The 16,278-nt window shown below is 35.6% G+C and overlaps 1 protein-coding gene across 1 annotated transcript in view; it reads right to left on the bottom strand.

Annotated features, from left to right (window-relative positions):
- LOC150095635 (dynein axonemal heavy chain 8-like) overlaps positions 1-16,278 on the bottom strand; it is a 2,108,518-nt gene that overhangs the window by 1,271,790 nt on the left and 820,450 nt on the right. The window contains exons 39-40 of the mRNA XM_090409931.1: positions 12,887-13,021; positions 1,631-1,792 (exon numbers count right to left, since the gene is read on the bottom strand). Coding sequence (XP_090266057.1) covers positions 1,631-1,792; positions 12,887-13,021 — 297 coding nt within the window. The remainder of the gene's footprint in view (positions 1-1,630; positions 1,793-12,886; positions 13,022-16,278) is intronic.

The raw sequence follows: 16,278 nt of genomic DNA, 5'->3' as shown, positions 1-16,278 counted from the left end.
TTCAGGCGCAAACTTTGTTTGCTCTCACTGGGATAAAGGATTAAACTAAATCTATTATAGTCTAACGTAGTGATAAATAAATTTTCAACGATACCTGAGGATGTTCATGTAACGAAACTAGTAAACTAGAAGTATCATTTTTAAATATATCTTGTCTTTTTATCTCTCAGTAACAGTCATTAAAGCTTTTATATATATATATATATATATATATATATATATATATATAAAATTGTATAAATAAATGTAATTGTATAAAATACATTAATTAAATATTATGAAAAACAATTTATCCTGAGTTAAATAATTTAAACAAATATGTAATATTTACTAAAATATCCACTAAAATATTTACTAAAATATCCACTTAATTTATATAATTTTGCATCGCTGAGATGCAAACTTATATCAAAAAGGCAGTGAAGCCTTTTGGTTCTTTATTTTAGTAAATATGCATCAACTGAGAGTTCGCTTACAGAAAATACACCCTTCTGACACTTCGAGTTTCTTAGTACTGAGAGTTTTTGCTCTCTTAGGTTTCTGCCTGGTCTCTGACAATAACCAATGAGTTGGAAACAGATGTCAGACCAGTGAAACCTTATCAAAATGGATCAATAGGAGGCTAATATATGGCCGCTTTGAGCATTCGTCTCTCCTATAAGGTTAGGCTAGGGCAACTCGTAGTATAACGGTGAGTGTATTCCTGCAAGCTCTCTTGTCAATTTTTTTGCACAAAACTTTATAGTTTCTGTATTCAGCTTTGAAATGATGCTGGATTTAATATCCACTTAATTTATATAAATATGTAATCATTTCAGTATTAGTAGTAAACAAGGAGGCTCTTTAAATATCAGCTCCTAGATCAGTTAAGACCAATCAGTACCATAAGAGAAAGCAAAAACAAATTACTCCTAGTAATTTGTTCCCCCTCCCCCAATTAAAAAATACTAATAGTAGTACTGAGAATCCTGGTAATTATAACATGAAAAAATTGATCTTATGGAGGATCAAGGAGTCTATAGATGATTTTAGTTGCATCTGAGACCATGTCATGCTGAGTGGATTGTATTAGAAATAATATCTCTAATATAAATAATTGTATTAGAGATATTATTTATGAAAATTTCGAAAATCTGTAATAAAAATGTGTTATTCTTTACTGACATTTATATTAGTGAACATTGCTAAAGAATAATAGGAACAACTGCCTGAATTCATGTAAGAGAATGCATGTAAAGTAGAGGTCCTATTGAAGATGAATATTTTAAAGAAAAGATATGCTGGAAATCAAAAAAACTAATGCAAAAAAAAACTGTCCTAATGAACATGTTCCCCCTCCACCCCATTAAAAATATACTAACAGTAGTACTGCGGATCCTGGTAATTATAACATGAAAAAATTGATCTTATGGAGGATCAAGGAGTCTATAGATGATTTTAGTTGCATCTGAGACTACAAGCTAAAAAAAAGTCCTTATTATTAGCAAATGTTATGCCATTTACTGCAAATAACAATTTCTCCCCCACAACATAAAATATCTTGCTGGGTGTGTGTTGAGGGTAGGATGCAATAATGATTATAGCTAAATTTCACAGGTAACAGAATAGGTATAGTTAAAATAATACTCACTTGAACAACTTTCAGGTTCCAGGAAGGGTGATTAATTAAGTTATCATTAGACACTTCCTTGGCAATGACTTCTTGCAACTCTTCATATGTAATTTTATCAAGAGTAATGCCAGGAAATAAATCACTAATGAGACTACTAAAGAGAGGCTCATCTTCATCAACCTGTTATCAATAAAATTTTTAATAAAATGTTATTATCATCATCATCATCATCATCATCATTATTATTACATGGGTATTTCCATGAAGTCTGCATACCAAAAAAGAGACCCAAAACATTTCACTAAGCATCCTTCACTTTGAACTCATTCACTGAAAAAAAGTACTCACAACTGACTCTGGCAATTACACTCATTCACCATTCTAAAAGCAAAAAATCTAGTACTGGCACCCATACTAATAATGCCCAATTTCCATGGAATGACACATGATTCTTCTCCATTAGTCAGAGCTAAAATTTCCCATATAAGCCAATTTATGTAACCCACTTATCTTGATTATCCTTATAAGGAGCATTCTATAGACCTCCCACCATCTTGGACTTTCACCCGTAAATCCTCTCCACCTCTTATGTATCCTCAAGAAACCAAGGTGATCAGATCTGAACTCAATAGTCATCCAGGTGTGACTGTCTTAGGACCTTACAATTAAGTATATGGACCACTTCATCTGTGTTTAATAACTAGTTAATCCTACAAGATATTTTTGCAATACCCTCTGCTCACAGTCCACAATCCCAGATCCCGAGCATATACCAATTTCTGACTGCATGGTTCCATGAAAGTAGCATACACAGCTTGTTTAAAATGCATAACATTATACTTTTCACATTAAATCAACAGTCATTAGTTTTACACAAACTGCCAATTTATAAATGATCTTGCAGAATCTTTACATCCTTTTTGTTAACACTGCTCTGATCGGTTTTGCATCATTAGCAAATAAATGAATATTTTCCTTCAGATCACTTCCTGTATCATTAATGTACCAAAATAGCAGTGGCTCGAGTACAGAGCTGTATGGCACACCACAAATCACAGGCCTTCTCCTGGGCTATACCCTTTCATAAAGAGCTCTCTGATGTCCGTCAACTACTCTCTTATCTACACTACCAGCTTCATATCGATACCAATTTACTCCAGTTTATGTAATGGAGATCCTGTTATCCTGTCAAATGCATTTGCAAACTCCAGCAGTATAATTGTGTAGCCATTCTCTTTAGTCAACACATAACCATTACAAAAAGTTTCTATATTATAAAAATTGAATAAATTATTGAGTCATCACCTATCCTTTATAAAACTCTACTGCCCCCCAATATATATATATATATATATATATATATATATATATATATATATATATATATATATATATATATATATATATATATATATATATATATTTATATTAAAGAGAATTTAATGACTGAAATCGAGAATAATTGTAAGGTTTTAATGGTATAACACACTACTAGTTTCGGCTTTTGACAGCCTTCTTCAGGTATCTTTTAAAAATAGGAAACAGAATAGGAAACTTTAGACAAAATGGATATTCTGGTAGAACCATTAAAAAATTCCTTCTAGATCCTCCTAGCCACCGCACTGAAGAAATAACCAATATTAAGGGTAATATCTCTATCCCATACATCAGTTCAGTTTCTCAAACATTAGCTAGAGTTCTTAAGAAATACAACATCAGGACTTTATTTACTACACTTCCAAAAATTCACTCTCTTATAAGCCATCCAAAGCCTCATCATCATAATCTGAAATATCCTGGTGTGTACAAGATATGGTGTGACTGTAATATCCCTTATTTTGGTCAAACAGATAAGTCTATTGAATGACGTATAGAGGAGCATAAGTGAGACATCTATTACAAAAGAACATGTGCCAGTGCCTTGACTAGTCATGTTCTTTTCTCAAACAATCCTGATGATGAACACCAGGGTCATTCAGTCTGCTGGGACAGATCCAAAAACATCTTTCGTTGCCATGATGAGTTTGAAAGAAAAATTGTGGAGTCCAGAGAAATCATCCATAATCATGAACATTTAAATAATAATTTAAGCTATAACCTCCCAGATAACCATTCTGCTGTTGTTCAGTACTGGCGTTCACGAGAGACTGCAAGCACGCACTCGCCAAACAATGCCACGATTGAAAGAACAACTTAAATGTAACTACAACGTTTTTTCATGTCAATTATATACTGCAATTTTTTTTTTGTGTTTCTCAGTTTTTTTAAACTTCAGTGTTTTTATTGCTGTTTCCTATTTTTCAAAGACACCTGAAGAAGGCTGTCAAAAGCCGAAACTAGTAGTGTGTTATACCATTAAAACCTTACAATTATTCTCGATTTCAGTCATTAAATTCTCTTTATATAAATGTATCAAAACAACCGTCTCTCTCTCTCTCTCTCTCTCTCTCTCACACACACACCCACACACACACACAAAATTAGTTCAAATGACTATATACCGAGAAAACAACAATTTTTAATATTAAGATATAACTAGTTTCATTCTTCAGGTATCACAGGCAAAGAATTATACAAAAAAATGACAGAGACATGATAAAATTATGTCAACAGATCTAGTATAAAAGACAATGGTACATTTTAAAAACAGGAATGCGAGCTTGAGTTCTAAAGTAAAGTTGACTACGTGTGTGAGCTGCCATGACTGCGCCAATACTGGACACAGGCAATGTGTGCATCAGAGAGATTGAAGCTAAGGCTGTTGTTAATATGCGACGAATCTAGTGAAATGTCTCTGGATTCAATAATCTTTCTTTCGAGTTCATCATAACACACATGGATATTAGAAGTTTTTGGCCAGTCTACGAGGTATTGGCAGCATTCATCTGAGTTAATAGAGAAGAGAACATGGCTAGAGAGAGCACTGGCTCTGGTCCTATTGTAGGAAATGTCTCCCAGGTGTTCTTCCATACACAAAAGGATGGATTTAGCTGTCTGGCCATAATATGGCTTTCCATAAATACACAAAATCTTGTAGACTCCTGGACACCGAGTAGGGAGATGTTTCACTTTAGGTTTACTTAGTATGGAGCGAAGTTTTGGAAACGTAGTGAAGCAAGTTCTAATGTTGAATTTCTTAAGAATTTTTGGGGAGAGAGAGCTGATGTATGGCAATGAAATAACAGCTCTAGGGAGAGAAGAATCTTCAGTAGCAGTAGAGCGATTGAAAAAGAAAAATTTATCAATCTTTTTAAGAGAGAAACCATTGTTGACAAAAGTCCGTTTAAGAAAATGAAGTTCATTTTCAATTTCTGTTTCATCTGTAAGTAAAGATCTGGCTCGATGTGCTAGGGTTGAAATAATACCAAATTTTTGCAGAGGGTTTGTTGGGAAGATGCATAAAGGTATCAGTCTGTATATATATTGGGGGGATGAATACAGAAACTAAATATATATAGTCATATTATATGTGAAATTTAACTTCAGAACTTGCTTCTCTAAGGTCCCAAAACTTCGCTCCATACTTAGTAAACCTAAAGAGAAACATCTTCCCACTCAGTTTCCAGGAGTCTACAAGATTTTATGTGATTGTGGAAAGCCATACTATGGCCAAACTGCTAAATCCATCCTTTTACGTATGGAAGAACACTGTAGAGATATTTCAACTACAACAGGACTAGAGCCAGCGCTCTCTCTAGCCACGTTCTTTTTTCTGTTAACTCAGATGAAGGCCGCCAATGCATTGTGGACTAGACACAAACTTCTAATATCCATGTGTGCTATGATGAACTTGAAAGAAAGATTGTCGAATCTAGATAAATTACCTTAGATTCTTCCCATATCAATAACAGCCTAAGTTTCAATCTCTCTAATGCACACATTGCCTCTGTTCAATACTGGCACACTCGTGACAGCACGTAATCAACTTTTATTTGGAACTCAAGCTCGCATTACTGTTTTCAAAATGTACTACTGTCTTTTGTACTAGTGCTGTTAATGCAATTTTTAAGTCTGTTATTTTTTGTATATTTCTTTTATTGTGATATCTGAAGAAGTTGATCCATTCAACAAAACTAGTAAACTAGTTTCGTTTACTAGTTAACTAATAGTATCTTTTTAAATAAACCATGTCATATATATATATATATATATATATATATATATATATATATATAAAGAAAATATTCCTCTTCGCCCAATTGTGGAGGGTATTGACTCTCCAACCTACAAGCTTTCAAAACAGCTTGCAAAATACCTCAAGGTCTTTCTCTAAATAAGTCATTGTTCATCAACAACACCATAGACTTTGTATCACATATAAAAGATATATCCATCAACGAGAATGATATTATAGCCAGTTTCAAAAAAATGTTTGCTTTATCGAAGCATTGTGTTTAATCTGGCTACTTCCGATATCAAGAAACCATCTATAAACAGAACCAGGGCTTGGTGATGGGGAACCCTTTATCCCCTATTCTGGCAAATATTTACCTTGAGAACTTCGAAACAAGAGCTATATCGTCTTTTTTGTTTAAACCAAAAGTTTGGAAGCATTATGTAGATGACGTTTTCATCATATGGAGTCGTGGCAAAAACTCTCTCTTGGATTTTCTTTATCATCTTAATAACCAACATCCAAATATAAAATTCACAGCCAAACAAGAACATGAAAACTCCCTACCATTCCTGGATATAAAACTCTCACGCTGTTCTGAAAAATTTAGAATCTCTATGTACAGAAAACCAACATATACTAATAGATATCTTCACAATCTTTCTCATCGTTTTCTACCACAAAAACTCGGAACTATTTCCTCCTTGGGACACAGAGCACGCTCTCTTTTAAATGATCCAGATGAACTTCAAAAAGAAATTAATTACCTCTCACATCTTTGAACAGAATGGATGTTATAAAAAAACCATTAAGAAATTTCTTATAGATCCTCCTAGACACCGCAATACAGAGACTACCAATTTTAAAGGTAGCATCTCAATCCCATACATCAATTCAGTCTCCCAAAAATTGGCTAAAGTTCTTAAGAAGTACAACATCAGGACGTTGTTCACTACATTTCAAAAAATCCGATCTCTTATAAGCCATCCTAAGCATCACAATCTGAAATATCCTGGCGTATATAACCTATGGTGTGACCATAATGTTCCTTATTACAGTCAAACTAATAAGTCTATTGAATTTCGTATGGAGAAACATAAAAGAGACATCTCCTATAAAAGATTACATGCTAGTGCCTTATCCATCCATATTCTTTTCTCTAACAATTCTCATGATAATTTTCAAGGTCACTCAATTTCCTGGGATAGATCTGAAAACATTTTCTGATGCCATGATGAATTTGAAAGAAAGATAGTGGAATCCAGGGAGTATGGCCTTAATCCTGAACATTTAAACAACAATTTAAGCTATAACATCCCTGATAGCCATACTGCTGTCAGTATGGCTATCAGGGATGTTATTCAGTACTGGCGTTCTCGAGAGTCTGCTACCACGCATACAACAAACAATTGCATGTAAAAAAGAACAACTTGAATATTAATACAATGTTTTTTTATTTCAGTTATGTATTGCAATTTATCTGTGCTTCTCAGTTTTTTAGAATCTTCAGTTTTACACACACACACACACACACACACACACACACACACACACACACACACACACACACACACACACACACACACACACACACACAATTACTGAAGTACCTTGACAACTACTTTCAAGATGTTGACCAGTTTATACTTCAGACTTGGAGCTTCCTTTCCACTCCCTTGGGACACACTCTGAATTGAGACTTAACAATCCAGTCAAATTATATGTGAATTCCTTAACAAATACTTGTAATGCACTATGTAAAATACATCAGATCTATCTAATTCCACTGCTGTATTTCCATTATAGTTCAGTCATGCTGTAAGCTCCTCCAATTCATCTGCTTTAGGTCCTCTTACATTTATTACTACAATATCTCCACCTGGATGATACATCTATGCAAAGCAATTACTCAGAAATTCATAAATGTGTAAAATTGTGTAATCTAGCTCGCCTCCTCGTGGTGCACCCTAGGTAACGCTAATTGAGCTAGAGCAATTTAGCAGCCAGTTTAACACTTATTTCTCCTGACTAAGGCATGCAGTCAAACAGTACTGATTTTTCTAATTTTATTGATGATGCTGACAAAAAACTGGGATTTAGCCTTAAGATATGTCAACTGGATATCAAGGGAATTAACAGAGCAAAATGTGACTATCTCTGCAAAATACTACAAGAAAATAACATTGATGTTGTGCTTCTTCAAGAAATGCATGCTGAAAATGAAGACGACCTTAATAGAAGAGGAAAAATAACTGGTTACAAACTGATCGGTGCTACATACCACCGGTATTATGGCATTGCAACATATATCAAGGATGATATAGAAAATGCTTCTGTCCTGACAACGAGATGTGGTAATGATACCCATCTTGTGAGTGAAAATTCACATCATAACAATAGTCAATGTCTATAAACCTCCTTTAACATCATGGTCTATAGATATGATACCTACTTATCAAGATCCAACAGTATGGATTGGTGATTTTAATAGTCATCATGAAGAATGGAAGTACCATGATAACAACGACTGAGGGACGACCCTCGTTCAATGGGCAGAAATAAATAATATACACCTTGTATTTGATGCCAAGGATAGAAACGCCTTTAGTTCATCAGCATGGCAAACAGAGTCTAATCCAGACTTATGTTTTGTTTCAATAAACACAGAAGGGCAACCATTACCAGCAAGACGATATGTACTTTCTAATTTCTCACACAGTCAACATCGACTGGGGTTACTGGAAATTAGTATGACACTACCTATAACAAGATCCTTCACACGATGGCATTGGAATTTTAAAAAAAGCAAATTGGAGAAATTTTGCAAACGAATTGGATAAATGTATTTGTTGGATACCTGTTAGAGTTCCAGAGTACAAGAGATTTGTAGGAGCAATCATATCAACTGCAAAAAAATATATCCCTAGAGATTACAGAAAAGATTATGTCCCCGGATGGAATGAAGAGAGTGAACATCTCTATAGAGAGTTCCTGAAAAGTGAAGAATGTGGCTGTAACTAATATGACCACATTGCCACCAATTGTTGAGAGTGATCATAGGGTCTTGACTTGGGAGGTGGCTAAAGGTGTGGAATTTACAATTAAGACAGGGTACATGTGGAATTATCGGGCTGGTAAGTATGACAAGCTTAGGAGCTTGATTGGTTCAGTGCCATGGCATGTACAACTGCAAGGGCTAGAAGTTGATAGTGCATGGGATGGAGTTAAGAAGTGTTTGCATGAAGCAATGGCTGACTGTATACCTAGAGTCTGAATAATAAATCAATTAGGGGTTAAATGGATGAATAACACCATTAAGCTTGAGCTGCAAAAAAAGAAACAACTATGGAGGGAATTTAAGGAGAGAGTGCTGGCTAAAGAGAATCCTAAACAGTTTTTTCAATATGTTGCAAGTAAAAGAAAAAATGCATATGGCAGAATGATTTTAAGGAATGCCGATGGTAGGGAGGTAACTGAATCAGTTGATATAGTTGAGTTACTGAGGGATCACTTTGCAAGAATATATCATCCAGGTGACATTGCAGAAATGAATGAACCAATAGATTATATGGGAATTGTGGTGAATGAAGTGGAGGTGAGTAGTCTATTGCATAACCTCAATGTCAATACATCTGTGGGATTGGATGGTATACCAGCTTGTGTCATACGTGAAGTGGCTAAAGAACTGTCAATACCCTTGACCATTTTTTTTTAATTTGAGTCTCGTTCTGGGTTAGTCTCGAGGGGGTGGATAGAGAGGAAAATAATTCCACTGCATAAAGGAGGTTCCAAGACTACTGTTGTAAATTACCGACCGATTCGCATATCAGGAATCGTTGTCAAGGACTTGGAGAATTTAGTCAAGAAAAGAATACAGGATTGGATAGATGAAAATGGGATATTGTATGGGGGACAACATGGTTTTCTGTAGGGTAGGTCATGCCTCAGTAACTTGCTCACGTTTTATAACACAGTGACAGCTGAACTGGATAAGGATAATGGGTTTACAGTCATTCTACTGGACCTTGCCAAGGCCTTTGACAGGATACCACATAAAACTCTAATCAGTAATCTGGAGCAGATGGGGATGGATATAGGGTCGGTGAGATGGATAGGAGGGTGGTTGAAGGAGAGATAACAGAGAGTGGTTTATTCAGGAGTTGAGTCCAAAAGACGGCTTGTGACAAGTGGTGTGCCGCAGGGCTCTGTTCTTGGACCATTACTTTTCAATTTGTTCATCAATGATATAGGAAAGGATCTGAGAGGAAGTGTTCACTTGTTTGCTGATGATGCAAAGTTGGGTAGAGCAATTGTGAGTGCACAGGATGTCAACATTTTATAGGATGATTTGGATAGTTTGGAGGACTGGGCTAGGGAAAATGGATGTCAATTTAATGCAGCAAAGTGTAAGGTTATGCATTTTGGGGTGAAAAGAATAGCAGCAGTATATCACATTGGTGGAACCGTACTCCAGGAGATTGATGAGGCCAGGGATTTGGGAGTGTTGATGGATAGGGAGTTGAAGTTTAGGGGGCACATCGAGTGGCTAAATCAGCTCATCAAATCACTTGGTTTCTGAAAAATACTTTAACAAGCAGAGACAAACAAGTTATTGTTCCTCTGTATCGAGCCTTGATAAGACCCCATCTAGACTACTATGCCCAGATATCGGTACCAGGGTTTCTTCTTGATGGGGAGGAGGTGGAGAGGATCCAGAGACGAGTGACTAAGATGATAGCAGGTCTGTGGAATGAACCTTATGAGAACAAGTTGAAGATTTGTGGGTTGCAAAAATTGGTCGATAGGCGGAAAAGGGATGATATGATTGAGACATTCAAATTACTGAAGGGTTTCTATAAGATTAATCCAGAAGATATTTTTGAGAATAGGACTGGTGGTGGGAGGACTAGGGGCCATACATGGAAGCTGGGCAAGAATGTGGTCAGCAAGGGTGTTAGAGCTAGGTTTTTTACTTGGAGAGTGGTGAATGAGTGGAATAAGCTGCCAGAGTTTGTTGTGGGTGCTACGACCCGTGAATGAGTTCAAGGCGAGGTATGATAGATACTGTGTGAATGTTGAATAGTTGTTCTTGACATGATGTTAGGGCCTCCCTCGATGAGTCTGTCAACTCCTTGGAGTTGCCTGGAATAATAATAATAATAATAATAATAGTAGGCAGTCCCTCTGTCATGCAAACAGGTCATCATCCTGTGTCCTGAATATATTCACATCTGCTGCAGACACTACACTCTAAAGCAATGCATTCCAATCAAATACTGCTCTTCAGACAATAAATTTTGTTCTTCTCACTCCCTTGCTTACACACTTCATATACAGATTTCAGGGATGACCTCTTGTTCTCTATCTGCCAAGCTTTCATCATTCTATGAATGAACTTATATGTTTCTATCACATCACTGCTCCTCCTCCTTCAGTACATTACACTTTATAAATTACCTCACCTCAATCTTTCTTCATACTTGATTCTAGACACCAGGAACCACCTTATGGAACTCTCTGAACCATTTCCAATATCCCTTGATCCTTCTGAGAATGAAATGACCAAATCTGTGCACAATATTCCATATATCCATATTTCAAATGCCCAAATCACAGCCTTATAGAGTGGAACCATAATCTCCTTATTTCCACAAGTCAGAATCCTCTACATCATTGCCAGAATGTATTGTATGGTCCTAACAATTTTACCAATGTGTCCTCTAAATTTTAGTCTCCAGATCTCTTATTTCCTCTACTTACTTAGACATGACCCCAGAATGACCTCTAAACCAAAAATCTGGCTATGATATGCTTGCTGTCTGGGGTCATTCTGAACAAGAACTACACTTGTTTCTAGATAAAAATCGACTTCTTGATCCTTACATCAAATTCATTCTAGAAAAAGAATCCCCACAGGGCATCTCCTTCCTGAATGTATACATCCAAAGAAAAGAAGATGGTTCCATCTCCACTTCTGTCTATTGTAAGCCAACAATTTCAGGTCACGAAATTCACAATTCTTCAGCTCATCATCCATCTCAAAAATTAGGCATCGTTATTAACCAGAGCAAATAGATTCTGCTTCTCCAAAGAATCTTTAAGCCAAGAATTGGAAATAATCAAAAATACAGCCATACAAAAATGGATACAATCCAAAGACAACTCAAAAAATCATCTTCCTCACACACATCAACCTAGACAAGAACAAGCCTGTAGGATTCCCACACCTTATGTCAAAGGCATCTCTGAATGTGATTCAAAAATTATGAAGAAATATAAATTGGCTGCAACCTACAAACCAGTCAACCAGATCTACAATTAGTTACCTTCTCCTAAAGACAAACTATCACCCCTGATACTGACTGGAGTGTGTGAGGTCCCATTTTCCTGTAAATTGTCCTACTATGGACAGACAAGTAGATCCATTAGCAAACGCATTTTGGAACATCAAGACCATATCCATCTTATTAAACCACAGATATCTGGCCTCGCACAACACAGAATTGAAAACCGAAACCATAGGATCCATTGTAAAAAGAACAAACTGCTACAGAGATCTCTACATAAACATGAATGGTTATATAAAGAAAGTGCTGAAGCGCTATGTCACAGACCTAATTTGAATCGTAATGACGTTTTTACTGTCCCTAAAGTCTGGGAAATTGTCATCCTAAATTGGGTAAAATAATTTATATATGTTATCTCATTTTAATATAATTGACAGATTTAAATTTTTTTTTTTATCAGATATATTTTAATTTAATTCTATAACATGCTACTTCATGCATAGAGGGAATCCATAGTAAGAATGTGCCCTAACTGTATGTGATTCCTAGTATTGTTTGAATTAACTGTACTGACGATGTCCTTTGATACTTAGGATGAAATATTTACTTATAAAAAAATCTTATTACTGCAGTTATGAATGTTTGTTCAGTCATAATGCATTGTGCACATAACCATTATGCTAACTAAATGCTAAAACTAGGGTTAAAAAGAATAATCTCTGAAAAGTTAAAAGGAGAAAACTGAATGATTCATGTTCTGTTTGAACAATGTTCATGAAAGTTATGGCTACATGGCTTGATTTTAAAAAAATAATAAAATAAATTAAATTTTAAAAAAAACATTTTCTTTCAGAATAACATTTCAACACTTACTAGTTTTGATACATTCATATCTCGTAAAACTCGCATCACTATACAAGATTCTGTCTCATCTGGGCGGGAACGTTTCTGGGCACCAAGTGTTCTTAACACAGAAAGAATATTCCGTAGGCCAAAGTCATAATGTACCTGAAAATATATTGCAATACAACTCAGTGATAAATATAATCGTAACGTTTTGAAAACTTTCAAAGATAAGTGATGTCTTATTATTTAATAAATACTCTAAATGCACATACATTTCTTACCAGATAAAAATCACATCCGACTAGTGGAAAATCATGCATAACAATACACAAGTATAATAAGACTGAAATAAATGAAGTCAAATAAAAAAGTATAAAAAACATTAAAATCAACAGGAGAAGATAAATTTTAGTACTGTAATCAGGAGCAAAGAGATAGAGAGAGAGAAAATGAAAGAGGTAGATATTTTAGCAGGCAAAAACAAACTAGTAAAAAAAGATAAAGAGTATTATGTGATAAGATATGAAAGAGTTGCTGGGCATTATTGCAAACGAGCCAATCCATAAGTTGAGTAGGTGGAATGATATCAAGTTTTTAGATATATGGAGAGAGAGAGAGATTGATGGATGAAACAACTTTATATACGGCAATTTGGATTGAATGGATTTGAAGTTAAGTATCCTGAGCAGGTATTACTAAGGGAGAGTTGGAAAATGCAGAGTCAGGCTCCCTTAGCATATTATGGGGAAAGGGGAGGGCATCAGCCAAGTGTGAGCATAGGCTTCACAGAAGTGCGTGAAGTGGAGAATGATCACATGATGCTGATTGCAGCTCCTCAGATTATGAAACTGGGTAGGATATAATTATCACAAAGTGCAAGTTAATCTGCTGCTGAGTGAAACATTAATGCAGTTCATGTGTACTAATCCTAGAAATATCTGCAATAAACAGTAGGAATTTATGGCATTAGTTAGTTCAACTTGAACAAGAAATATGGACATCAGTAAGACTTGGTTGAAACAGAAGGTCAAGTATTTTCACAGAGGATGAAGGGAATGGAATGGAATGGAAAGAGGAGGTTTTGCTAATGATAGTGGAAGAATTGAAGCTAAAATGAGTAGAAATAAGTCAGGAAAACAAGAATGGATAGAACAGTCAATTTGGGAATGCCTGGTGTGAGATAGAGACCACTGGCATCAAATATATAGTTTGTTGCTACTAGAGGATAAGTGGTGCATGGACACCATGCATCGGCAAATTAGTATAATTTGAGAGCAGGATGAATAATTATTATGGGAGACTTCAACTATGGGGATACGGATTGGGAGAAGAAATGGTAATGGGAAGTAACTCTATCTATATGAAATTGACAAGAAGTAGTGGTGTGTTTGAACAGTGTCATGAAAAGTTTTTTTTTTTTTCTAAATTATTATTATTACCTTAAGACCCCATGGAGTCAAGGACTCGTAGAGGAGGTCCTTTTGTTATACACACAGCTCATCATACTGAAGCTTAAATACACTCAAATTCTCTGCCAACGCCACCATCTCAGGCAAGGAATTCTAGTCATTCACAACTCTGCCTGCATTAAACCTGCTTCTTACTCCCCTGTTCACACCCTCCTTATACAGCTTCCAGGAATGACCTCTGGTTATCTCCTAATCTCCCACCATTTTCTGGAAAATCTCTTCAACATGGATCCTATAATGACCCCTTACCAACCTGTAAGTCTCTATCATATCAACCCTCTTCCTCCTATTCACTAGACTCTGTAAATTGCATCTTCTCAACCTTTCCTCATATTCGACATTCCAGAGATCAGAAACTACATTAGTCAGTCGTGTATGGACCTTTTCTAAGAGATCTTCATCATTTTGAAAACCAGGTGTCCAAATCTGTGCACAGTAGTCCATGTGTGGCCCAATCAGAGCTTTATACAATAGAACAAGAATCTCATTACTTCTACAAGTCGGTCCTCCGCATCATCCCCATCATTCCTCTAAATTTTAGATCCTTATGCATTATCACACCAAGATATCTTATTTCCTCCACTTCAAACAATATATGAGGTTCCGATCCTCATCCCGATTCCTGTGCTCCTTCACTGAATGTATTCCAGTCTTCTTTCAAGGCCACAACATCTTCTCTACTCTTCATAGTTTGTCATAACTTTGCATCATCTGCAAACAACTGAATATCCCCATCTATTTGCCAATATCATTAGCATACATGTTAATTAAACATGTTGCTCCCCACGCATAACCTGCTGATACTTATCAGGTAGCCAGTATCCACCCCAAGACACTAATCTAATATCCAAAACCAACCACTCCAGTTTGACTATCAACTTATCATGCATTAATCTATGAAAATCCTTTTCAAAATCTAAGTATACTAACTTAGTTATACTAATGACAGTCTTTGTTTATTTAATTCAATATATGATTACTTTTTTTCATTTGAACAGCATTCATTCTCATGTGCTACTTAAATCACAGTTTATTTTGCAATATGATTACTTTTCATATAAAATCACATTATGTATTAATTTGCTTTATAGTATCTAAAAACAAATTTTATGTTTTAATGCTTTAAGTTTTGAGGTCTGAAGCAGTCACCTTATTGTAATAAGTTAGATTACTAAACCATAACCTCCCTTCGGCAAATACATGCTGTCCATCAAAGATCATACCATTGTTGTCAACCCAATTCTGGATCCTTGTTCTCACCATCTTCTCCAATACCTTAACCACAACATCTGATACACAGATAGGCCTATAATTTGGTGCTTGAGTTCTATCACCTCCCTTATGAAACAGCATAATCTTGCCCTCATTCCACTCGCTTGGAACTCAACAAGACTCATATTAAAAACATACAACTCCCTGGCACATTCCTTCAAAATGAAGGGTGATGTATTATCAAGTTCCACAGCCTTAATAACATCAACTTTGCTCAATATACTATATACCTCTTGCTCACTTAGTCAGTATCTACTCCTCATTATCAACTGCTCTCAAATTCTCCATAATGTCACATTCACAAGAATGAAAGACTTTATGAATTGCTCATTAAGTATCTCTATTATATCTTCCCCAGCAGTTGTTTTTATACCATTTTCTCAAATCAATGTCATGCTTTCATCCTTCCATAATTATTCATTATTTTTGCTGACTACTTATAGAAAAAACTCCCTAGGATTCTTTTTGGTTTCATTATCGAACTGCTGCTCATACTCCTCATTTTTGCTAACCTTACGAACTGAGTCACCCTTCATGCCTGTTCTTTGTAATCCTCATGGAATTGATTATTAGCACCCATCTTATGCTGCCTATATAATGCGTTTTCTTCTATATTTCCTCCATTGCACTTAATCTCTTAGGGTTCCCTCTTAGGGGTTAGTCCAAAAGGAATGCCTC

The sequence above is a fragment of the Typopeltis vanoorti genome, chromosome 20, assembly GCF_054136105.1.
Source record: "Typopeltis vanoorti isolate ZY-2024b chromosome 20, IOZ_Tvanoo_1.0, whole genome shotgun sequence".
NCBI lineage: Eukaryota > Metazoa > Arthropoda > Arachnida > Uropygi > Thelyphonidae > Typopeltis > Typopeltis vanoorti.
This window is presented reverse-complemented; position numbering and strand designations above follow the sequence as displayed.